The following is a 26,382-nucleotide window of genomic DNA, read 5'->3' on the forward strand; positions in this document are numbered from 1 at the left end:
GCCATGTTCATTTTAAGGTTGCCCTTGTGACCTCTAATCCTGCATCCATATACACCATCTCCAACACTGCAAACGAAGAATGGCACGATGGAGAAGAAGCTAAGTGGTCACTTTGTGGAGAGAGAAGGAATACAGGAAAAGTCCAGTTTGCTACCCTACACATGGCGAGGGGGTGAAAGAGAAAGGGTGCACACAATCCACAACACACATGTACAGTGCAGAGTATCTACAGGTAAATCATTTAAGTCAGCTGCCTTCAAAGACTGCAAAGGGACCAGCCCAGCAACCCAGAAAGCCATTATGGGTCCCTTTGTGAAACGGAGCATTGAATGAGTGGAGTAAGAGGTAGCTGGCTAGCTGGTAGGCATTCACATTAAAAAAAAATGGGGGTGTAAATGCACGTTGAAATTCAATGAATGCAGTTTTGTACAGGCACAAGAATGAAGGATCGTATCTAATAATTCAGGCCTGGCATACCGATAATAAGGGTAGCACATGTGTGAGCCAACCGTCGATTCAGTTGCATAAAGAAGAAATCAAGTGCCTGAACAGGTATCTCTCGTATAAACCCCCACAAGTGCCATAATGATAGGTATTGCCTCTTGGCTGGGCATGCACAGGTAATGTCTACCTTCTTTTCTGCCGCAGTGTTCCTTTCGGTTGTTAGTCGGCGTCTGTGGTGTCTTGACTACTTGTGTCCTTGTTTGCACGCCCCGTCTTTAAACACAAATGAGTGGGCTTCACTTGATGGCAACCATGGTGGTGACGGCCAACAGTGTCTGAAGTGCCTGCAGTGCAACCTGGCCGGCAGCAAGCACCCAATCCAGCCGAAGCACGTATGTCTGCCACAGGAGAAAGTAGAGTGCCCCGAGGACCGACGGCACCGTCAGAACCACCGACAGGGCAAGGCACGGGCTCCGCTCCGTCAGGTTTCCCCGCTTGCCTGCGAGATGAACAACGTTTAGTCTCAGCCGAACATACTTTTACACGGTCGTGACTGTGAACAAGACAGCAGTCGGGCCGCTAAAGATGAAACTTATTGGGCGAACTTGTGCCCAGGAAATAAAAAGTCAAAGTACAAGCAATACAGGCTGTGCACTGACAGCACTAATCACAGTCGTCGGCTGTCTGTGATCTGATCATCGGCGGAACGTGTACTCTTTTATACATCAGGGATAAAACCTTCCAGCTTTATCGCTGGTGCTCGTGTAAGCTCTTGAATAAACTTAACTAGTCACGTCCTGCGCTTAATCTTAACAGAACAATCTGAAACAATCATGAAGCTTCCAAAACATTGCTGCGCGGCCTGCGCCGAGCAGTGCTCAGTTTTTGTGGGTAAAACCCGATCACTTCAAGATAAAGAAATAAGGACACGTGCAACATGCTTTATGTCTAGCCCTTTGCCACACAGCATCCTCATTTGAAGACGAGACCTACTTTGGCCATTTCTATGCAATGTTGGCAAGGAAGAGACCACTAACACTGAGATAATGGTAAATTAAGGACACAAGGTAGAATAAAATTTAAAAAGGATCTAAATTCGGTTTTTTGCTTGTTTGGAATGATAAGGACTTTCTTAAGAACAGCACCCCACACATTTTTGCGCGTTTTGATTGAGCCAAAAGCACCAGGTTTTTGAGAGCAACTGACGAGCAGCCAAGCCCCTTTTTCTCAGAACGTGCACAACCTGAGCTTTCTGCCTCAAGTGAATATCTTAAAAATCGAAACTGGTAGTTTCTCTGAGCTTAGCAGGTTTTTAAAAAGGTATTTCGGCCACTTAAAGGCACACGGTGCAGTTTTATTGAATGTGCGTGGCATTTACTGAGTTCACTTGCCTTGTGTGTGTGTGAGACATGCATGGAGAAGCGGTTCTGTGCATTTATTTTGAGTTGCTATGTACCAACTAGGCCCAACAGAAGTTTTATTTTGAGTTTAGTTGCGCTTTTGTTGATTTTGTTGTGGTGGCAAAAGATATTTTCGTGTTGACAAATCAAAGAGATTGTTTCGAAATCGCCATATATAATTTAAAATCGACATGCTTCGGCTACTAACAGAAACGATACTGGGAGCACTTCAGCAAGTAAGCTTTGTCCTCATTCCGCGTCGCCACAAGGAGAAAATGTTACCCGTAGTGACAATGGCTACGCTTTGATTAATGTGGACCTTCTACAAGCCATGGTTACGAGTGACTGTGTCTGCCCAGAATGCGGAGGAACCGCGGCACTCGTAGAGAACACAACGGATCGCGTTCCTTGGAATGGAAACCCTCAGAACTGCGACCTTTGCAACCATTCTAACTTTCAAAAAGGCTTGCATGGCCTGAGTAAATGTTCTCAAGGCCTTTAGGCATATCACTGAGGTGCAGCACTGTGATATGGTTGGGTGAGATAGACCGACATCGACAGTATTTGGCCAACTGAGAGACAAGATATGACAAAACAAGCCAGGGAACCAAGAAAACAAGAAAAGAAGCGAAAAACTGATTCGTGTAAAGACTACATGGCATGTTGCTGTTAATTTAATTGTTCAGTACACCTTGCTTTTTGAACAAAACATGAAATAACCTAGTTTAACCTCTTAAACTCTCAATATCTTGAAATCAATTTTTTTGTTTCATTTGCCCCATTATCAAAACAACTTGAAAAGACAGAAGGCTGATGTTTTACCAGAATAAACCAAGCATCAATATGAAGCTACTGAACTAAAATGGTGTATGTATGCAGAAAAGCTTTTATTTTTTGGCAGTTTTATTTAAAAAATGACAAAAATGACTTGCTTTGCTAAAAAACATTGCAAAAATGTTGACACCTGAAAAAGAATTGTAATTCTTGCTCGACTGCAAGAAGAGATGCTGACAAATAAAATGAAACAAACCAGAACGCTTTACATATAGTAGTTTCTGAGAAAATGGGTCTTAGTAAAGCCTTAAAGTACATGGGGGGTATAGGGCCAGCCCTGTGCCTTTAAGTATTGTTGTTGCCTAATGTTGCTTTGTATCACTTCTGGTTGAAATGTTTTGCTACACACCATCGCTTTGACGAAGTCAGCACAGTGTTTAATGAAATGTTGGATGTGGGTCATTTCGGCAGGACTTTCAAGATATCTTTTTTTTTACTTTTTTAGGCATGCTCACTGCCAGCAGATAACTATCATGTGTAATTTGAGTGGGTTGTTCAATTCGATTTATGACATATTCAGGTAAACGTGCAGCGCAGCACAGACAAAGGATGAGAAACGGACGACACAAGCGCCGTTTCTTGTCTGTGCCACGCTGCACGTTTACCCGAAGATGTTAATATACCAACTCGCCCAGATCGCCGCATTAGTTGGATTTATGACGACATACAGCATGTCTGACATTACAATAATGATCTTATTTACATTGTAATTACAGTTACTTGCTATAAAATGCACTAAATAATTTATTCTAACACTTCTACTTGCTTTAAAGAACCTTGGCATCAGTTATGCAAATTTCATGCTTTATAGACAGTCGATCAAAATGCGTGTTGCAGAGGGCAAAAGCCACATTGCACAAATATTTTTTCTCGTGAAAAGTATTTCTTTACCGTTTCAAAGTTGTGACACCATTTCTTACCACTAGTGTGTGTTGCTTCCCGACAAGGGGGTGCGAGCCATTATGCAGCCTGCCATCCTTGCCGCTTAGGTCAGTATACTTATGTGGCAAAATAAATTCAAATTCAAAGTGTCAAGAGAGAAACGGAAACTCAACCTAGAGTAAAAATTAAATGAAACTGACAAGACAAAACAAGCCTATAAAAGAATGAAGGATATTCACCGCTCTTTTTAAGTGAAGGCAGCAGAAACATCAACGAAAATGAAAATGCTACTAAGAAAACTTCAAGGGGTTGTGACTTGGGCAAGTTCCATACTTGAGAAACGATGTAGTGGACATTGAAACTAAAGCCCAGAGTGACAATGAAGACAAGGGTGTCAGCTTCATCATGACTTAATATTGCTGTCACACAAGAACATTTTATGAAAACTAACAGATAATGAAGCCAAGGAGGGTACAAGGGACGTTAATTGTACTGTTTTAAGTGTGTTGTACTGATAGTGATATAAATGACAAGAAAGTAAAGTGGACGGAAAGACGACTTGCTGCCGGCAGGGACCGAACCTTCAACCTCAGGATAACGCAGCCGATGCTCTACCAATTGAGCTACGGCGGCGGTCGTCCTCTCGTCCACTTTATCGAGTATTTATACGTGCATGCAAACCTGGGAGAGTTAGTCAGCGCTGCTCATAGCCATGGATCTCTCAGTAAACGGAACACATTTTCCTCGTCCCTTCAGGTTCTGTTTAAAGAGAGTCTACTGTATACCTGCCAGAAAGCAGCCTCTGAGTGGTACCAACATATCCAGATGGAATGAATGCTAAAGATGACATTCACTTCGAGATACACAACATTAAGGGTGTGGTAAAAATGCACCGTTGTTCCACTCATATTTTCAACAAAGTACCGTTCTATGCACTGAAAGAGAAACGCACCTGGACCATCAGTATACTGATGGTCGTGCAAAACACAATCTACAGGAATTGTTGATATCTTAAAACCAATGTTTCCATGACAAACTGTTCTAAAATGATCATGCCTTAAAATATCACTGTCTGCATTTCATACATGGAAATATAAATGTATCCTGAGGTTATCAGCTTACTTCGATTTGTCAATTGCATATTTCAGTTTTCCGTGTAAGTAATGCCGGCTTCCTAGAGTAATTGAGCTCAAGGACTAGAATTATCCCATCTATAGCAGGCAATTTTTAAAGATACTTGATGATTGCTTAAAAAAAAACAAATTACAATGTTACAAAAAGTAAGGCTAGCAGCGAACTGCTTCAGTATCTTTCCTGAGGTAACTCAACAAAACGCTGTCGTAAGGAAACGCAGCTGCTGTAGCGAGTGATGTGACCTTCGTCTCCCTATTGCCTCAATGCCAACAGCAGTTAGAACAGAGCAGGTACAAAGATATGAGCCGCCTGCTCATCCATGTCAAGATAGCGCGTAGGTTAGTGCGGTTGGCCAGTCAACGTATGTAGTTTCTGCCAGAGCCCTCCCCCCGTGGGCCTTTCGCATGACAAAGGCGGCCGGCACGTTTCCACACAGCTTGAGCCACGACCCTCAGCTTCACCCGCATATAAAACATACGACATGCGGGGCAATGTTATTGCAACTTGGACTTTACACAAAACCTCACAGCGGCACTGATGCTGACGGCCAAAATGCGCCTAGAGCGTCCATATAATTGCTACTGCAATAAAAAATGCCCGGTACTTTTAAGACCCCTCCTGGCATTGAACAACATCAGTTTGTGTTTGTCTACCCTACCTGTCAGTGCCACTGCACTCCCCACACACAGGGAAGAGAAGTGGACAAAGTTTATGTCTTTTCTTTTACTCTCTCTCAACAGCCACGTGACCACAACAGATGAGACTTCTGAAAAGTCACGCACTAACCCAGGCTGATGCGTACACTCTCGACAACCGTCAGGAAGGCCAGCAGGCACACCTCGGAGGCCATGTTGCCGCTCGGGTAAGGAAAGCTCAACCCTGCATCGAGAGGAGGACGTACAGTCGTGAGCAGTATGAAAGAGAACACACAGTCCGCATTTAAAGGGACACTAAAGTAAAACAATGAAACGGTTTAGATTGCTATATTGTCCTCTGAAAACTCTAATGGTGTTAATTTCACCATCATATGTTTATTAATGGAGGAGAAAATCAGGATTAAAGTCTCATTTTTAAATCTTGCACATGACGTCACAGATTTCAAAGTCGTGATAGCGTTAAAGAGCTCGTTTCACAGAAATTCCGGTGTTGGCATCGGCGTTGTTGGTTGTGAGTGAAAGAAAAATAAAAGAATAAATTAATGAAATAATAAAAATCTTCGGTTCGAGTGGGAATCGAACCTGGGACTTCTACGCGACAAGCAGGTGTTCTATCACAGAGTCACCCTCGTGTTTGAAACTGTTTTGGAAATGTGATTTAGCGTGAGGAGTCTCCTTAACGCATGTAATATTGCGTGGCAGAAGCGTAGAATCACATCAGGCATCAAAACATGTGAATAGGAGATTTTTAGAATAACAGAGAGCTGAGCTAGTTGGTAAGCATTCATTCTAAAAAGACAGGGCGTGCAAACACGGACACAAGAAAGAAGTCAGGACAACACAAACGCCGTCTTTTTAGAATGAATAGGGGCTATTCAAAATATACAGCGCCATTTGTTGATGATCCCCTAAGCTCAATCCGCCATGTTTTGTTGGGCACGTAAAAGAAACCAGTCGCATATCGCAGCCTTTCACCTGCTAGCTACTGTATTTTTTTAAAAATCTTCGTTCTGCTATGACTTCCCAATGCTCCGTGCGCTGTTCAGGCAATGAGGAAGCCCTGACAATGCTGGGAACAAGGTAACACTATCTTTAATTAAGTTTATCAGTTACCTGAAGAAAGAAAAAAAATGTACCGACGTGAACGTGTTTCATCAACAAGATCAGCAGTGTTGTTTGGTTCGGAAATGACCGGCGTGCGCAAAAGCACTCTTCAACCTCAGTTCTTATTTCTCCGTGCAATTTAGTTGCTCGCCTGCAACATAAGCTAGGCTTGCAGGACAATATATCACAATATATGCATTTCATAAGAGACGGCCAGCGTCGCACATGCGCGAGAGAGCATGATCGATCAACATTAGCTTGTCAGTGTTGCAGATCAATGAAAGCAATTATTTACGTATATAAACGTTTGTAGGCAGTGCCACAGACACTGCTGCGCGCATCCGCGGCAAATCAGTGCTGCCACACGATCCCAACAGGCATCTCTCTGCAAGCTTCGCAAGGCAGTGTGCGCCGGAGTACATAGTCCGCATGCCGTGTCTGCCCTTCACTTTACTCCCCCTTATCTGTCCCCTTTTATTTTCCTTTAGCTTCCCTCGGTCAGCGTGCGTTGCAAACATGGAGCAAAGAGTTAAGGAGCTGTACAGTAGATGGAGCTGTTTGTTCGGTAGATCATCGCACTCATCTTTCCGCTGATCACGGGCCCTTGTGCGCCTCCATGCATAACCACGAAGGTGCAGTTGTGCACGCCTCCGTGGCATGCAGAAGCAAAGAGCGCAAAATTTAAAAAAGATACGTCAATGAATGCACACGTATAGCGTTCAAGAAAAACTAGAATGGCAATACTAAATCAGTGCAAAAGATTACGACTGCAAAACATTATAAACAACCAGTGTGCAATAAAAGAGCATTGCTCGGGCCGCTCTCTTTGTATACCATTCAAACGCGCGATCAGTATTTTTGGTTTGCGGCGCACCGCTCATGCAAGTGTCCATGCCTTGTTCATTTTGAAAAACTACAACACATGCCATTGCGAAGGGTACTGATACACCTGTGGCTAAAGAAATGAGTCAAGGAATGCAGAGCAGTGTTGCACAGGTCGCGCAGAAAAAACGTGGTTTCGATATCTGACGCGTGTTTATAATCGCAGTGGGAAATACAATGGACATGTATTGCTGTGCAAGGTTATCTTAGAAGTTTGAGAGTCACACCTCCTCTGCAACAAACACTTCCCTTAAACGCCTACCTGAGATCGTAAGCACACACCGTTAGAGAACAGCAGTTCGGCTCTGTAAAGCGGTGCGTTTCTTGCAGCTGCCGTCCGGATGAGTTTTTGAGCACACAGAGCTCCGATATTGAGTTCTTGTCGATTTGTGGCAGTACAGTGAGGTCCGCTGGCCGTTCGGCACCGGATGACGAAAGAAACAGCGGCATTTTCTTGGTCTGAAAGCTTCGCCAACGACTGCAGCTCAGCCTCTCCATGGGCTGTCCTTATGGAGAAGCTAGCAGACGATTCCGCGACGGCACCCAACAAAAATCGCGGACGCACCCAGTGTTGCCAGAGCACCAAGCATTATGAATATCTCCTATTGCACAACGAGTGGTTGGTTTAAAGGCCTAGCAATTACAAAGTGCAAAGGCATAATTAATCACCATCATCACAGAAACAGCATCAAGAAAGAGTGCAGTTGCGCTGGTGCGCGTGCTGCCTTACAGACTCGTAGTGGGTACTCCACAAATTCACAAAAGGGATAATGGTAACATAGTGGGCACTTCGCAACTGTACTTGCGGTAGGCATTCTAGGATAGTTTGAAGACTCCAAGTGTTACGCATGCAGATGTTCCTTTCCTTGCGACATAGTTGGGATGTCCACTGCGAAGAAAAGCCAGGCTAGCAATTGAGAAGGTGATGCGCATGGGGCCCAATTATGCTATCGCGTTCTACTCTTGAAGACGAAGCTCAAGCGTCCTCCAAATTTTTTTCATCATATTTTGGCAATATTGACTCAACAAAGTTTCCTGAAACTTGGTATGTTGAGCCTCTGGCTCCCTCAGAAGACAATGCACCTCGTTTTTACCAAGTAGGAACTACGTAGGGATTAGTGGATGCCATCAAAATTTATGACGTCACGGCAATTGGTGCGGTAATTTAAAGGTAGCATCGCCACCCACATTTTCATTTTGTGCGTTTCCTCGCTTACCAAGCGTCTTCTCGCGGCAAGCGTCGCGATTTTGGCATTCTGAAGGAGGAGTTTACTGATACGAGAAAAATAGCTGTTCTCTTTAGTGTTTCTTTAAGCCATGACTGCTGGCATTATGCAGATGATAATCTGACCTATTGATATGCAAGAGGTACAGTGCTTTCTAGCATATTCAGTTGGTGTCATATCGGCATAATTTTGACTCAAACATTTACATCGAAGCAAATATTACTTTTAGCAGCCAGATTCGTAGCGTCATGACACGGTTATCATGAGCAATTGCATATACCAGTCATTACACTCAAAGGTTTGATGTTGTATTTCAATCCATGAGCACTGTACCTTTCCGCTTGAGCGTTTAGTGTTACGAACAATTTTGTGCTTGGAAAATGCACTCAGCCACTATGGCCACTTGAAGGCAACTTGAGTGTTACCTTTTATGTTACTAAATGTGAAGCATTTCTTGACCAACTCAAGGCACTTTTGAGTGTCGAAACGGCATCGCAGTCGAGATGGCCATTCAGCTCAATGCTGGCTGTGATTTCTGGTAGCAGTGCTGCACTACAGTGCCTAGAGCATACTTTTTTGCAGGTGCTATAACAATGGCAATCAGACAGCACAATGTTAGCTGATAAAACAATAAGCATACCATCTCTGCATTGCATTGTGCAAAAAGATGGTCAAAATGCAAATAAAGATACTGGAGCATTTTGTATTACTGTTTACACATATTTTTCATTTATAAAACCGGCATGTAAGTGAAACTGGAACCAACCGAAACGGGAAATGAAACAAACTGAACTGGTACCACCTTCCCCCCTCCATTGCTGCCACTAAGGACCGAAGGATTTTTAAGTCCGCAGTTTCGGAACACTTTATTGTGTAACTGCACATTATTGTTTCTCATGTTCTTTTTTTTTCTTTTTTTTAACTATTGTTATTTGTTGTATCTCCTTCACTGTTCTTACTATTATTTTTGCTGTGTTCATACTGTACCCACCCCCTCTGCAACACCCTCTGGGTCTTGAGGGTATACTAATAAATAAATAAATAAATAAATAAATAAATAAATATGACACCTCAAAAAGCGCTTAGAGTAGACTCTTGTTAAATGGAACATGAAGGGACCAGGAAAATGTGTTCCGTTTAACAGGAGAGATGAACAGGTGTACAGAGTTCAAGTACAAAACAAATCGTACCACGGGCAGTTGTTCCACTTAAGCAGCAGTTCCATTTAAGAGATTTCTGTATACTGACAGTTCATAGTGCATGTTTCCATCGTCTTCCACAATGCCCAGTCTGGGAGCGCCGGCACCAATAGGCCAAACACGCGGTAATACATGACGCATCCACGCACGTTTGCAGACGCCGTCATTACTGCTGTGCACCAAACATTTAGCATTGTTCCGGCACATCCGTTTTCACCATGCAGTGTTTACCATGAAAATTTGTTCCATGTAGACCCCGCTCAACTCATCGATCGTGGATGTGTTGCATGGCAATGGCATGGCATCACAGCTGCCTACCTTTGAAAAGCAGTAGGAACAGCTCCACAGCTGCAAACAAGACGTAGAACCAACCGCCAAACACCAACAGCACTTGGTAAGGCAACGATGAGAGCTGATGGGCAATTGTCAAGGGAAACAAACACAATGGGGCACAGAGATGTGCTGGAAAACATAGCTGAACCTTCGTATAATGGAAACTCATATAATGTATTACTGCACATAACAAAGTGAATATTAACGATGGCTGACGGTGCTTTATTTCAATGGCTGTCCTACTGCAACAAAAAAACCTATAGATTCAAGGAACAATGGGTATTGTGGAGTGAACATTTGTTCTCTTGTAGCCATGTGTTCTGACAGCGCAAAATGCCATATTTTAAGCAACTTACAACAGACCATGCCAGACACAGAAAACCGTGTTGTCTGGCACACTGCAGCAGCAGCAAGCTAACACGCAGATTTTGTGAGATTGAACGGACTGCGAATTAAAGCGGTACTGACACAAAAATTTTGGTATGGTGTTTTTTTGCTGCAATATGTTGCTGTAGGCCTATTAGTCATAACATGGCAAACCACTTGCTGCAGCGTGCGGCAGATAATTAAACTGCAGTCTGTTCATTCCCCACCAGTCTCAGTTTCACTTTGGAATAGCTCTGAGAACGACAAGCCACCGGGTACAACCAATGCCATCTAGCGTGTGAAACGGCACACAGAACTGTGACGCACTTTCACGCTGCCTGCATCGTCTACTCACGTTCTTTCATCTGCTGCATGTGCTACGCGATGTGGCGATAAACCATTACGAAATGCTATCAAGGAAAACAAACTCCTTCTCATGCAACAAAAGTGACGATTGGCTGACACACTGATATCCCCTTTTTCTTATGTGAAATGCTTCCGTCATCTCTCGGGTTAGCTGCTTCGAAAAATTATTTTGGTGTCATGTAAAACAGGTTAGCACCCACACTCCCTGCAATGTACTGCAAGATGTGAAGCTCCTGAAGATTTAACCGCTGATTGCACCATGCATTTCAACCAACTAGCCCAGTTGTCAATTCTCTAGCACTAGTAGACGCACCTCTGTTCCGCACAGTCAGACGATTATTATTGGCCTGTTTACATCAACCGCAGGATGTAGGCCTAGCTAGGATCCACTTGCATGCGGCATTGTGCCTGCTAATTCCATGTTATGCCTGGCTGCAACCCCAGTTTAATCAAACCACCTAATGCTACGCTATCCTTGACTTCACCCTCCTTTCTTCAGCATGCATTCTGCAACAGACCACTGGCTATCAGCTCTATGCATTACACAGACTGCCCAGCTTATCTTCTTTTTCTTTCAGAAAGTACAATGCAATACAAATCTGAACATACCTCAGAATACACATATACGTATTTAGATGTACTCTGCCATAAAATTCCGGGAAAGTGCCCCCTCCAATTTCACTGCTAATTTCAAATTTCCACGACGATCCGGGAAAGTGCCCCCCCCCCCCCCAACCTAACGCTTCGCACCCCAGTCATGTACCGCACCCATGCAACACTGGCTTGCACGAATCCCATCCTGTCTGGCTTAGCAGCTCTAACTCAAAGCGCTTGCACCTGAAATTTTTTTGTCAAAGTTTGATCTTTTTTTTCCCACATAATGATCCCACCCTAAAGTCCTACATCCTACATTTAAATGCACATGTATGCCCCATAAAGTGGATGGGAGAATGACCGCCGCGATAGCTCAGTGGTAGAGCATCGGACGCGTTATTCGAAGGCCGCAGGTTCGGTCCCTGCCGGCGGCAAGTTATCTTTTCGTCCACTTTACTTTCTTCACATTTATATTCTAAATACTACAGATAACACCCCCTATACTTTCCTTGGCATTATTATCTGTTAGTTCTCAGAATAACGATGAAACTTGAGAAGAAGATAAGGACCACCCAGTATGCAATAGAACGCGAAGTTCTAGGTGTAACATGAAGAGAGAGGAGGACAGCAGAATGGATCTGAGAACAAACCGAGGTAGCCGACATCCTAGTTGACATCGAAAAAAAAAAAAAAAAAAAAGGACCTGGGCAACTCACGTGATCAGACGATGGTCAGTTAGAGCAATGGAATGGATATCAAGAGATGGGAAGCACAACTTAGGAGGGCAAAGGTCTAAGTTGAGTGACGAAATGAAAAAAATTTGCAGGCGTACTATGGAATCGGCTAGCATAGGACAGGGCGGGTTAGAGATCATTGAAAGAAGCCTTTGTCTTGCAATAGACATAAGATAGGCCGGCAACGTCGGACAAAATTGACTGCGTTTGCCACATGTCAGGAACTGGGAAGGTGGCATGATCTTTGCCGCAGCTTTGAATTCGAAGGTAATCTAGAAACGGTGACCCTGTGGCAATGCTCCGACAGAATTTTGAACAGTGGCATCAGATCTTGCACCAGGAACAAAAAAATATGCGCATATTCTCCCTGGCCACCATAAGCAGAGATACCCAGCATGCGGCCCTGTTAGAGTTACTATGCTCACTGCGGTGCAGAGTTGCACAAATGTACATCATCACGTTTTCAAGAGGTAAACTATAGTTGCATCATGAACAATCATGCTCGATCAGTGGTGTGTTCTGCACACTAGCTTTGAAAAAATGTAATAATCGTTGAGGTTTCACGTCCCTAAACCACGATATGATTATGAGAGACGGCGTAGTGGAGGGCTCTAGAAAATTCGACCACCTGGTGTTCTTTAACGTGCACTTAAATCTAAGTACACAGGCCACAAGCATTTTCTGCCTCCATCAAAAATGCAGTTGCGGCAGCCAGGATTCGATTATCTTCGAAAATCAATGACCACTTGACTACAAATGCACACATATACGAGCTGTGATACTTGTTTGGTTGGTTTAGAATGAAGAGAAATATTCGTCTGTTTCGGCTGACATGCTGTTTAGCACTGGATATTCGCTGCAGATAGCCAGGTGGTGCCAGCTGTCGTAACACATGCTGACCAAGAGCCCTGAATAAGAAAAAAAGATACATATATATGAGATGGTCTAATTTTGGGAGCCTTTGTTGTGTAAAAGGAGCAGTAGGCTGTGGTGAAGGGGTGGCGCTACCTAAAGCCCCTCCATCGCGTCTACTGGCGCTTTTTTAAGTACCGCCATCTATTGTTCGACGACGATGCCCGCTTCCGGTTCCGGAGCTTCCGGAAGGAAGTTCTTGAGCCACTTCCTTCCGCTTTTTCCTTCCATCTTGTTTCTGCGCACGCATGTGCACACGCGAGAAAGCACATATTTGCTTCTCCGTTTCGCAAGTGTTGTTGTTTTGAGGTTCGTCGTAAACTGCCTGCCGCCGAGCGAGTTTTCGCTCGGTGTTTCTGCGTCGCGAGGGCGTGGGCGGGCATGGGGCAGGTGCATCAACCGGAAAAGCAGCAGAAAAATCATGGCGGCACTTCGGCTTCCGCTAGGCGGGGAACCGGTGTAAAGGGAGAGGGGGCGGACGAGTTGGCGCTACTTAACCTAGCCGGCGGAAAACGCATGGAGGGGCTTTAGCGCTACCATGGCCAAACATGTTTGTGCCTTTTAGTGTCATCTTCACTGCGTTGCATAGTTACTTTTGCAACCACGTGACTACGCCTGACGAACAGATGCACAACTGCGGCTCCCTAAAAGGAGCTTACACAGCAACACTAGGCTCTGGTGCCAACAAATTGGAGGGAATGTGGCAGTTTTGAAAACCTGCGTAATCTCCATTCAACCCGAGCTCAAAAGTGGACAAAGATGGCTTGCGGAAATGGAACTGAAAAAGACTCGTGCCATTTCACACAACAGTAGTGGAAAGAGGAGCGGTTTTCACATGCCTCGATGGCGAACGAATGACAATAAACACTGCATGCACACGACCGCAAATAGACCAAAGTGCCTGTAAAGTTTATCCGCTCGCCGTCACCAGTGCTACCGCGCTTTGTGCAGATATTCTCGGTTTGAGTGCACGGCAGCACACCGACAGCCTCACATCGACAAAAGGCTACAGGCCAAAGCGCCTCGTGCAGCACGGATGGTCAAACTTTCCACTGAGGTAGTTGCTGAAGTAAGCTGATTCACACCAGGTCCACGACAAGCAACATCGTCTCCGGACCCATCGACCGGAGTAAAAGGATACAATTGCATCGCCATCCGGAGCTGAAACGAAATGAGTCTTTTAGAACAGGACAACCTAAACATAGAATAACAGAGCTGAGCTAGTTGGTAGGTATTCATGTTAAAAGAGACAGGGCGCGCAAACACGGCATAGGTCGGCAAACTCACTCATGAGTTGACTCACACAGACTCCGAGATCGGGCCGTGAGTAATATTTTAGTGATTTTGAGTCCGGCTGAGGAAAGTATTGGTGAGTCTGACACCGAGTGAGCCCTAAGCGCAACATATATTTCTTCCTTGAGTCTGAGTGAGCTCCACCTTTCATTGCCGACCTATGGCCCTATCTACTCATCATCAACATTACTATCAGCCTTATATCGGCTTACGTTTATACTCAAATCTATTCCCACGTATCTCACCGCACAAGCGTTCATGCGCCACCTCAATATTTATTGATCAAAGGCATGAGCCAGGGGAAGGGGTGTGCCTCCCCATGCAAACTGTTTCCCGGTGTCACGTATTTCTTAAAAACGTCCTTACTGGATTCTCGTATTTGAAGATAAAAGATGAAAAGGCGCATCGTAGAACCCCGATTATGTGAGATATTAGCGTTAAAGAGCATTCACACTATGATCGAAAAAGCTTACTTCATGCTAACGGGCTCATGAGTCGACTCACTCATGTCGAGCCGTGAGTATGAGTGAGTCCAGCTGAATAATATGTTGGTGAGATCGAGTCCGAGTGAGTCCGGTTGAGAAAAAAATTTAGTGAGTCTGAGTCCGAGTGAGCCCTCAGAGCAAAATCTATTCTTGAGTGAGTCTTAGTGAGCTCCAATTTTTTTTTGACGAGCTATGAAACACGGACACAAGAGAGAAGTCAAGACAGCGTTTGTGATGTGGTGTCTTGACTTCACTCTTGCGTCCGCGTTTCCACGCCCAGTCTCTTTAACGTAAGCATGCCGCTCGCTTCCACCAGCTACCAAAGAGGTTCAATGATTTCAATGCGCGTAAGCATGTCAAACCACAACGAAGCAGCGAGTCAACCTCACGTACCGCTCGCCATTCGTGCTGCTATAGTAGCTATAGTGTAGTGCTGCCGACTGCGTGCGTGGATGCTGTAAACAAAAGTAGCGTACTAATTCGGCGTACACGCGTGACTTCATTAGTTTAGTACCCGAATTGAGATACGTTTTGTAAACTTTCTTTTTATTATATAGCAAACCAACTTTTAGAAGAAACGAAGCTAGTTTATTTCCAATAAAAGGAAACAATCAGAGACACGATTGCCGGGTGCGAAGCGGCGTCCGTAGCGTATCCGTCGGGTCCTTTTCCCTCCGGACCGGCCACATCAGCTGAAGCGGCCCGAGTCGTGTCCCCGTTGTTGGACCCCGTATTTCGGAGTTTTGAACCCCAGCTCGAGTGCGCAGGTGTACGCGTCCGTGCGGTCTCTGCCTTGCGGATCTTCCTTTCAGCCCGAGACCCCGGTGACCGACGGTTCGATTTCGGTTGCCATTGGCAGCGGCAGCAAGCATTAGCACGTGTGGACGTCAGCCTCGTCTCTTCTTCTGCATGTCCCTGCTCTGAGCCTGCCTCTCGCCGTCATGTCCGCACCGCAGCCGCCACAACCGCAGCAGCCGCAGCCGCTCAAGCGCTGCATCGTCAAGCAGGTAAGTGCTTCTTAGGGACGAGCGCCCGCGCTCGTCGGCGGTGCTTTGCAGCGAGCGATGAACCGGTAGTGGCATGCCTGGCCATATGGAGGCGTGGGTTCGCTACCGCGCCGATAACGCTTTCGGCCGCCGATCGGCTTCGCGACTCGGGCCTCCGATCGCCGGTGGCGATTAAACCCCGGTCCGCTTCGCGATACCGTGTCCGAGCTCAGCGCCCGCCGTCCCGACTACGAATGCGCTGGCTGTTTCTACACCTGCGCGCTTTTACTACGCAGGTTCGCTCCTCGGACCGCGTTTCTCCCCGCTCATGTTGGTGGTCGAGCAAACGTGGGGTCGAGCGCACACGTTTCGACCGCGGCGCTTCTTGTTCTTTTTTTTTTTCCTTTCTAATGTTTTGTCGCCTCTATGTTGACTCGGGTGCCTGCGACTGTTCCCGGCGTAGTACGGAACCCGCACGGGTGGCGTTATTTCGCGATTCTTTTTTTTTTTTCTTTTCTGTGCGGTGCGACAGCCTCCACCCCCCCCCCCCCCCCTCAACCTTTCGACTCCTGTGCTTCCCGCGAACGAGCATATCAGGACGTCCGCACTCGCCTCGCACCGGCGTAAGGTTCCCGTTTCGCGATCGCAGCTTGAACCGAGTTGTGGCGACAACGTGGTTTCGGTCAACCGAGAGAGAAGGCTTTTCTGAAGCGAGGGTTGCTGCTTCGGGGTTTCTTCCGTGTGGCGTCGTCGTGGCGTAGTGTTGACCCGGTTTCTTTCTTTTTTTCTTTTTTTTTTCTCGTGGCGTGCGCCTACAACTTGTTTCACCGTCCGTCCCTCCGTGGAAGTGCTCGGCATTTACTTCGGCGCTGTAGCGATCTCTCGACGAACGTTTATTTAAATCAACAAATCTTTTTTGCTTTAGGAGACGGCACAGCGCGGAGGTGCAGGGTGCGAGTGGCGTAGCCGCAAAGTAGCCGCACCCTTCGCTGGCACGACAGGTCGGATAGCCCGTCGTACCATTCGCGGTAGCCGGTATTTGTTACACTCAGGCATGCCACTCGCGACTTGGCTGGGAGCTAAGCGTAAACAGCTTTTTTTTTGTTTTTAGACCGCTACGAGCATGGGCATGCTTTTCAGTGTGTGAATTTCGATCCTCATCAAATAACAGATTTTTCGAATCGCTCGTGTTGAACCAAATATTGCACTAAGAAATCCAACAATTTCCGTCGAATGGGAGTTTCCAGAAAATCTTGTTGTCTTTGTGCATCAGGAACGTATAATTTCTGGAAAATTTAGTTCAATAGAGGCTCATAAATAACAATAAAGTCAGAAGGATGATGGTTACAGCAGTTACAGCTCCGAGATCCGACAAATACATGCACTAACCATTTCACCAATCGCAGTGTTTGAGTTTGTTGTTGAGGCTCGATCTTTATCAGGTGTTGCTACGTGGTAACATTTAATTGCAATCTAGATCAAGAGGATTGCAATCCGCGCATCGCAATGTGGCTCCCAGATTGTGATTTCGCATCTGCACCAATACGAATGCGGGTTAGCTTGTACCATCGAGCAGCATACATTGTTCATTGCAATCAAGTAATCCAATCTGGATCAGCCCTGATCGTTATCATAGGTGCTCGTGTGACACCAGCATTAGAATTTTGCTCACATTCTACGAAGCTGTTTGTATGCTGTTGTTGCTCTAGCAGGAATCTAATCCTGGTATAACATAGACAGTTTGGCTATGTTTTTCAGTTCAATTGATGCCCTCCTGCTGTTACCTTGTTTGAGATGTAAACAAATCATGAAATCGGATTACTTGTCTGTGGTACATATCTGGCTTCGGAACATTTAGTCTTCTGGCAAACAGCTTCACAAAGGCACTGTCTACAGACAGTTTGGAGCAAGTGTTACATTTTCTCAGGTGCTCACTTCTACATTGCAAAAAGGGAGCACTATACGAGCCTTGCCTCGGTTTACACCGTCTCAATTCTCATACATGTAGTACACTTCAGACATGCTTTGCTTTTCACTGACTGACATTTTTCCTTGCTATGATGCTGTTGTGCCATTAACAGTTTCATCTTAACTGGTCTTTGCACTATAAAAGGCCATTTGATAGGAAGAAAGCACAATGGATCAGAGAACAAGCAGGTATAGCTGATAACCTATAGTAGGTTACAACGTAGGAAAAAAATGTCAGCTCCATCCACAGCCATTGCAGTCCCTTGCACGCAGAATTTGCATAAATGCTCCATCCAATAGCTCGTACTCATTTTCGTGACGTTGAGAACTTAAGCAGTGATTCAGGTAGTCGACTTTCCCATGTAGACACACTTCTATGTTGCTGGTTTTATATCGGAAACTTGGCCCCGCCACGGTGGTCTAGTGGTTATGGCGCTCGACTGCTGACCCAAAGGTCGCGGGATCGAATCCCGGCCGCAGTGGCTGCATTTTCGATGGAGGCGAAATATGTTCCAGGCCCGTGTACTTAGATTTAGGTGCACGTTAAACAACCCCAGGTGGTCAAAATTTCCGGAGCCCTCCACTACGGCGTCTCTCATAATCATATTGTGGTTTTGGGACGTTAAAGCCCAGATATTATTATATTATCAGAAACTTGAACGTCCCGGTAGATTTCTTCATGGATTCGGATATCACTGCTCAGCCAAAATTAACATTTTAATAATATAATAATTGTTGGGGTTTTACGTCCCAGAACAACTATTTGCAGTCTGCAACCTATAGGTGGCGCTCGGCGTAAACCAACATGGCGGTCCAGTGGAGGATAGCATGCGAGTAGGAAGGCGCGTAAGCGTGTTATAGAGCACATTTTGTCAAATGTGCTACACCATGCTGCTTTAATTATGCGACATCGTGATTCACATTGAAATGGATTACGATTGTGTACAGGGGGAAATGAGCACAGATTTTTAGACGAAGAAGCTGGCTCAGCACGATTTGTGAGCGTCGATCGCCTCTGCGTTCTTCGTTGTAGTGACCCGCTGGCGTCCGCAGATGCCGCTTCGGTTTTCCCTTAAATAAATGTGGCGACGAAGCACACTGTTGGCTGCTGTCACGCCATTCCTTAACAATTAAACAGCGGCTGCGTTATTTCATGTAGTGTGATGTACACATGAGGTCTTGAAAGGTATCAGACAGTTTTAAAAAAGGAAAGGCCTGGGCATAAACGCACCGTCTATACATGGCACTTTGTCACTCGCAAAAAACAGATTGCTTCAAGCTGTAATGCAGTAAAGGAATTATGTTAGCTTTTAAACTTGGATGCCTTCTTTGAGCACGTGATGATTTATTTGGTTTATAATGAGCATTAAGCTTGTGACACAAATCATTTACTGCACCATTTATTCTAAAAAAAAGGTGTATATTACATCTGCACAGTTCCACTCTGAGAGGGGCCTTATTGCAGTGATTGTGTTATATGCAAATAATATTTAACAAAAAACTGTGTGTAGGGTATGAGAGAGCTTTTTTATTTTTTTCAATTTGTTGCAGTTTTGTTAGGAAAGTTACATTTTCATTCGCTGAGGGGTGAGGCGGGTGGCAGAAATTATGAGGCTCTTAGCACATACTAACATATATAAGCTTAACAACAATACCACAAAACTTGACTCGACTAACATGACTTCCGAAAATCTTACAATCGAATGGTCCTCAGAAAACAGGAAAGTTGCACTAAGAAAGTTTAAACATAGCGTGCGCGTGTGTGAGAGTGTGTGTGAGTATGTGTTTTCTGTCTGTGTCCAGCCTAATTGCTCTTCCTAGAAAGTATGACGCTGGGCATACTTGCTTAGACGTTACCACGCATCCGGTCGCCATTGTGTTTTTCATCGACGCATTTCGCTAGAAGAAAGTGGCATCTTTTTGCTGAGAACTCTATTTGTGCACTGGAGTATGGTGCTTGTACGTTGGATATTGCCACTCTTGACAATCCTGAGCGCGAAGAAGGCAAACAAAAACCCCTCTGCCTGCACGGCAGGTGTTGGCAGGGCCCGCATTAGCCACGTGAAAGCGCGCCGTCGTCTGCTAATCCTCCTCGTGGCGTTTGTCTCTCCATCCGCTGTGCGGTGCTACCGTCTACGGACATCGCGAATATGATTTTGAGGGGCGCCTTAGTGGAGGACTCCGGAAATTTCGACCAGCTGGGGTTTTTAAACGTGCACTTAAATCTAAGTACACGGGCCTCGAGCATTCTCGCCTCCATCGAAAATGTGGCTGGGATACAGTCCCACGAACTTTGGGTCAGCAGTTGAGCACCATAACCACTAGACCATCACAGCGGGTGAACTTCACATTTTATGTGTGGTATTAACATAATATGCGTGGTATTTACGTCACTCTGTTACTCTTAATAAGGTAGAATATTCATTAGACAAGAAAAAGCAGTTTGAGTGGAAAGCTCCTAGCTTGACTGTCTTTCACAGGTAAAGGGCAGGTGCGCCATGCTTCTGTGGGCTGCGCTTACATTTTTTCCTAGGTTGTATAACCGAGTATAGTTGACACTAACAGAAAAAAAAAATGGACCGTGACAGGTTACGTAGTACGAACTGCACAATACTGATGGGCAGTTAATGCGACGGAATGAATGTGCAAGGGACTGAAAATGCAGCTGAGGACGACAATACGAGCCACAGTATAAAAGAACATGATTTCTGCTGCCCCTCTGCTAACGTTCCATTTTGCTGCTGCCTGATCAATTTAACAGTTGCGCTTGGTGGGCACGTGCTGTCATGTGAGATGTTTAGTGTACCTGAAGTTGTCGGTCGGACTGCGAATCGCACCATTCCGGGGGGATGACTGTTGAAATAGCTTCTCTTTTTCACTGACGTTGTACGTGTTCTGTTTCTGCAAAGCAGTGTTCTGCAATACTCTCTTTCCTGCATCCGACTAGCTCTTTATGAATGTCAAAACTGCGCAAAATATGTGTATGAAAGGAATGCTTTGAAGACCTGTTGTGGTGACTTAGTGTTGTGTTACTGAACAAGTGGATGCACGTTTGATTCCCAGTGACTGCATTTCCATAGGGCAAAATGCAAAGAGACCCATGTGCTTAGATCTAGATGCACGTTAGAGAACCACAGTTGGTCAAAATTAATCTGGAGTACCCCACTGCGGTGCACGTCGTAATTAAATTGGGGTTCTGGCACATTAGATCTCACCGTCTTCTTTTAGGCCTTCGGACACACACACGTTTGCTCTGTCTTATATCTTCTTGACCATGTGTCGCTTTTTTTTTCCATTTTCAGAATGTTGATCCCAGTGGTCCTAGCTCGTTTCCTGGTCGTGTAACCCTATCCCTGTTGCCCTTTGCAATTATGTCCTTTATGTTGCGGCCACTCTCAAAATACCTGTCACTTTTTCATCCACATACTGAGTCACATTTTCATAAACTAGGTATTTCGTGTCTGTATGAAGCAACTATTCCTGAATTGTCATAACTTTGTGCCTTCCCAGTCACAAATCTTGGTTAGCTTTTGTTAAGTTGATGGTACCAACTGTTGGGCTAGTCAGACATGTTAACTGGAAAATGTTAGGACAGATGATTTGGACAAAGACGCAAGGAATGGATGGCACATACTCAAAACGCATGTCGTAGTCTCTGCACTTGCTCATTATGGCCATACCCCAAGCTTTGAGAAATTTTGTTCATCATCAGGCTATATAATTTCTTATGCCCACTGCAATAGGAAGAACTCTCGCAAAGATCTCCAATTCACCCTATCATTTGCAAGCCGTTTAGGCCTGGAAATTTTAGTTTCATCAGCCCACCTAACTCTTCAATCCTCAGCCGTGTCCCTTGGTGGCCATTCCGTCGCTCTCAGTCCTATGCATTGCATGTCATTAACTTCAACTGGAATATTGGCTGCCCCTATTTGCTTACTGGTCCACATTGCTCTCTTCTTATTTCTTAGTACTGTGCTTATCATTTTTTGTTCCATCGCATGCCACATGGTCCTTAATTTCTTTTTGCATTCTTTTTTACTTGCAAAGTTTCTGCCCCATGTGTTAGTACTGGCAAAAAAAAGAGAAAATAATAATAATAATAATAATAATAATTGTTGGGGTTTTACGTCCCAAAACCACAATATGATCGAGAGGCGGTGTAGTGGAAGACTCAGGAAATTTTGACCATCTAGTGTTGTTTAACGTGCACCTGAATCTAAGTACACAGGTCTCTAGCATTTCGCCTCCATCGAAATGCGACCACCACGGCCGGGATTCAATCCTGTGACCTGCATGATAACCACTAGACCACCGAGGCAAGTAAAAAAAGAAAAGATCACAGAAACTGTGTTTCTGTAATGTCAGTAAGCTGTACTAATGGTTTCACATTGTAGGTACCTTGTGCTTTCGGTGGATGAAGATATGTATGTCAAACCGAGCACTGAAGGAATGTGTAATGTATAATTCCTCCCTTGATAACTTTTCCCATCTTATAGATGTGCTTCACCTATTTTTGCTTGATGTGGTCATTGGAATTGTGTTTGTTGCCAAAAACACATCTTTCTTGCAATGAAAAATTTACGTTTCTTGCTCATTAAATGCTTAACAGTACTGCAATATCTGTTTCTATGACCCGGTTTCATTACCCACGTATTTGAAGTTTCAAAGAAATCGTGATGCTTTGTGGCTCATTTGATAATGTGATTTATGCACATGTATGAGATTAAGATATTTATGCTCAGCATTTTAACTTATTTCTTTACGAGCAATGTCACAAAAACGTTGATGCTGCATTTGACATTTCGAGAATACTTTAAGATGTGCCGTCTCTTGCCTTCAAGGAAGAGCGGGCACTGCACGTGGCAAACAAATAGACAGGTTTATTTATTGCTCAGCTGCCACCTCGTGCAAAGATCATGTGACTCCCTTTGGCAAAAAGTGTGTGCCACACTTCTAGGGATTACACATGCAGAAATATCCAGCGAAGTCGACAGGGAAGCGTCTTCTGTCATAGCCCAATTGCTGGAGCATTGGATGCGTAATTCAAAGGTTGTGGGTTCAGATCCCACGGGCAGAAGGGGTTGTTTTTGTCCATGTATTTCATGTTATAATTACTGCACTACACTCAAAGACAACAACCAATGTTCTTGACATAAAGCAATTTACAAAAACACATTTGTAGTTAATGCATCTTGAATGCCTAGCTAGAGGCTAGTTAGGAATCATTCAGGTATAATTATGAAAAAGAGCATGTCATATAAGAAAACAATGATACAAACAAAATATTTTTGCAAACATTGCAACATGTTGCAAACTAATATAAGATGGCTAAGTATTACACTGTATGCTATTTCATACATTCTTTATATTTATGCAAGTAAGTTTGGTAACCTTAGTACGTGCATGGTTACATTTGCATGTTCATGTATGTTAGCTGCAGCTACCATCGCAACAGTTTTTGAACATTCAAAATAGTAGTGTGTGGATGGAATTCATTCAGTAAGCTCAACTCACAATGCCAGGGTATTTAGTGAGTAATGTTCACCTCTACCAGAATCTTCTGCCTACGTAGATTGCGGGTGAAGCGTTTCAAATGGAGGCAAACTTGAAGGATGGGGAAGGCATTCGTGACACAGTTCTATGGAGCTACACGCCGGGTGTGTCGAGTAGATCCCAAGCCAAATCAAGAAACAAACGAGTTCCTCTTGCGCAAGTCACAAAACCGTCGCAAAGCACTGCTGCTCCACTATGTGCCAGTCTAGGCGCAGCAATCGCCATCAGGAGAAACTGGGTTATGAGAGACCCAAGAGTTGTGTGAGGAAAACAACCTTAAGAAAGTCGTGCATCCCACGAAGTATCAAAATAAAATAGCTTATAAGGGGCATGTGTTAACGATGGTGGAGCTACGTGCAAAGCGAAAAAAAAAGGAGGGCATTTGTCATGAATGTTAGTGTAGTCAGCTCTGCTAACCCATTCCTCAGTTTTGGGCCATGGATTTAAGCATGCTCTTGGAACGATTCATTGGCCTTGTTATGAAGTAGAGTTCTGTGCAAGCTCACGTTGCAGCTTTGTCAGTGAGTTGTTGCATTTTTAGTCATTTCAATGACTCCATATTTATTTATAAGGGCTGCAAGCCCTTCTGGGCTACAGCAGTGAACAAGTAAATGTATCCACACATTTAATCATACCCAAAACATCACAGTGTACATGATTATTATAGAAAAATCCTAGTCTAGAAAAGAAATTCAGGTGTGTGTTATGCCGTCTAGGTAAGATTTCTCATCATAATGTAGGTACAGTGTGGCAGAGCATTCAGGAAAGCCTGAAAATGATAACGTTTCACAAGAGGATGAGTTCATAGGGCAAAGAAGATAATTGAATGTGTCAGTGCATGAACGAGGTGCAAGGTTCACACGCCAGCTGTCTGTCTTGTGCTGAAATGATTAGCAGAATCCATAGTGGGGTGATAGCATGGCCAACAGACAGGACACTGTCAGAGTCGGCATTATGCTTAGGCATTGCAAGTTGTACTTTAATGAAGGATGCCTCATTTTTTCTTTCTTGGCGTTGCTTTAGGCTTTATTGATAAATTTCGTCTGTGTGTCTGTCTTTTTGGTTGAGCTGCCTCGTGATGCTCAGCTGATCGTTGAGTCACTGTCAGGGACACGTGGTTGAGATGTGCTCTGTCTGTGTTCTGCAGGTGCTCTCGGGCGACACTGTGGTGATCCGTGGGCAGCCCCGCGGAGGCCCTCCCCCCGAGAAGACCCTCTACATCTCCAACATCACTGCACCCAAGCTTGCCAAGCGTCCCACCGAGACGGTTGCGGAGACAAAAGATGAGGTGCGTGACACATTGCCAAAAAAAGACTGCACTCATTCACGTTAATGATTAATATGCAGCGCGGCTGATCGTGATCGGCGATCAGTTGCAGGTGATGTAGCTATGCTTCGTCTTCTCACCTACTTGACGTGCTCTTTTTTCACCATGCTGTATGCAGTGGCACATTATGGGTTCACTGACATTATGTAGATGCATCTGTGAAGACTTGGGGCCCTGAAGCTACTCTATTGCACTGCACGTTTGATCTTTGTGGCCTGAAATTGAAAGTGTAGTTCTTTCAGTTGGGATACCGTATAAACGCGTGTAAGGGCCGCACTTTTTTTTTCAGGAAACGAGGGCCAATTTTCAGGGTGCGGCCCATACACGCGACATTTTTTTTTTAAAGTAAAAACGCACCAGTTAGCGAACGAAGAGCGTTTATTGCAGTATACGACATTTCTTGTGACATACGTGCTCAATCATCGTCACTCGGCGAGTCCTCAGACCTGGAGTCCGAGATGAGATGGTGTGCTGCGAAGCGCCGTCACCCCACAAGCAGTCATCTTCCGTGCCATCCAAGCTGTTAGATATCCCGGCAACTTTAAAACTTCGGGACACAATGTCCGTCGACACCGAGCTCCACGCAGATAGGATCCACCCAACTACAGTCGCCAAGGCTAGTCCCTTCACACGCAGCATGTCCGTTGCGAGTGCAAGACCATCATTCCGCACTTCAGTCACATAGCGGTGCAAGTCTTCTTCCAAATCGGGAAACTTGCACTGCTCTCCTTGGAAAGCGCGCTTAGTGCTGTTGGTGTTTCGCAAGGCTTCTTTTTGAGCACACCAACGTCGAACACACTTCTCGTCAACGTCGAATTTTCTGCCGGCGGCACGTTTCCCATGCTCGAGAGCATACTCGATCACCTTCAACTTATAGCCAGCAGTGTAGCTATTCAGGTACTTGCCCATATTGCCAAAACGTGAACGCCGTGTAGAAAACAAGCTAGCACGAAGGTCATCGAACAGTGCAGAAAACTACAGCAAACGGCTGGCTGAACTGCAAAAACCGAACAACGCGAACGCCATGCCAAAGTTGGTGATGCTAATGCCGATATGGATAGCGCCGACAGCGCGTTTGTATAGAGATGTGAGAAGCTAAAGATAAAATCCTGCTTTAACCTTTAGTTGGCGGGTCTATGAATACTAATAAAAAGTTAAAACTTTTAGCCCACTTCACGAACATCTTAAACGAATAAAATCCAAAAATATATATCTATATACTCTGGTGACGATGATAGATAGATAGATAGATAATGTGGCCAAGTACCCTTTGCAACGGGTGGACTCAATGAAGTGTCCTAGCCATATATAAAAAAAAATCACGAAGGAAAAGAAAACATGAGTTAAAAAAACACACAGACACGTCATAATTCAGAGGTCACACACTTCCAGCGCCGTGAGTGTCCGCCGTGAGTGTCCGCCTTGTGTCCCTCCACCACACTTCGAGGCGAGCTTTCGTGGTGCGCACACTTTTGCCGCAGCAGTTTCCCTCCGCATCGAAAAATCCGAGGGCTTGCGGCAGGGTGGTGCCCTCTGCCGTAGGGGGAGTCAACTTCGAACAGCGTAGGAGCAAGTGCTCCATAGTCTCCCGCTCGCGACCGCAGGACCTGCACACCGCCGCGCGCGTCTCAGGGGCGCAATCAAAACGGCTTCGATAGTCGAGAGTGCGCAGCGCGCCCGCCCGAGCCTCGAAGAGGAGGGCGC

At 45.0% G+C, this 26,382-nt stretch overlaps 2 protein-coding genes across 2 annotated transcripts in view; one reads left to right on the top strand and one right to left on the bottom strand.

Annotated features, from left to right (window-relative positions):
• Positions 1-424: 424 nt before the first annotated feature.
• On the bottom strand, positions 425-14,273 carry LOC119402421 (transmembrane protein 80). The gene is made up of 4 exons (XM_037669566.2): positions 14,208-14,273; positions 10,080-10,173; positions 5,481-5,573; positions 425-943 (listed from the first exon to the last, which is right to left on the bottom strand). The coding sequence occupies exons 3-4, from the start codon at positions 5,542-5,544 to the stop codon at positions 741-743; spliced, it is 267 nt and encodes an 88-aa protein (XP_037525494.2). The 5' UTR covers positions 5,545-5,573; positions 10,080-10,173; positions 14,208-14,273; the 3' UTR covers positions 425-740.
• A 1,231-nt stretch (positions 14,274-15,504) lies between these two features.
• Positions 15,505-26,382, top strand: part of LOC119402420 (staphylococcal nuclease domain-containing protein 1) — a 143,847-nt gene continuing 132,969 nt past the window's right edge. Inside the window, exons 1-2 of the mRNA XM_037669565.2 lie at positions 15,505-15,851; positions 24,499-24,639. Of these exons, the coding sequence (XP_037525493.1) occupies positions 15,786-15,851; positions 24,499-24,639 (207 nt within the window). The 5' untranslated portion in view covers positions 15,505-15,785. The remainder of the gene's footprint in view (positions 15,852-24,498; positions 24,640-26,382) is intronic.

Source organism: Rhipicephalus sanguineus, chromosome 8 (assembly GCF_013339695.2).
Source record: "Rhipicephalus sanguineus isolate Rsan-2018 chromosome 8, BIME_Rsan_1.4, whole genome shotgun sequence".
Lineage (NCBI taxonomy): Eukaryota > Metazoa > Arthropoda > Arachnida > Ixodida > Ixodidae > Rhipicephalus > Rhipicephalus sanguineus.

Excerpts from the sequence above, each read along its gene's own strand:
- LOC119402421 (XM_037669566.2), bottom strand. The coding sequence starts at position 5,544 with ATGGCCTCCGAGGTGTGCCTGCTGGCCTTCCTGACGGTTGTCGAGAGT. Across the intron at positions 944-5,480 it reads GAGTGTACGCATCAGCCTGG|GCAAGCGGGGAAACCTGACG; the intron begins GTTAGTGCGTGA and ends TTCATCTCGCAG.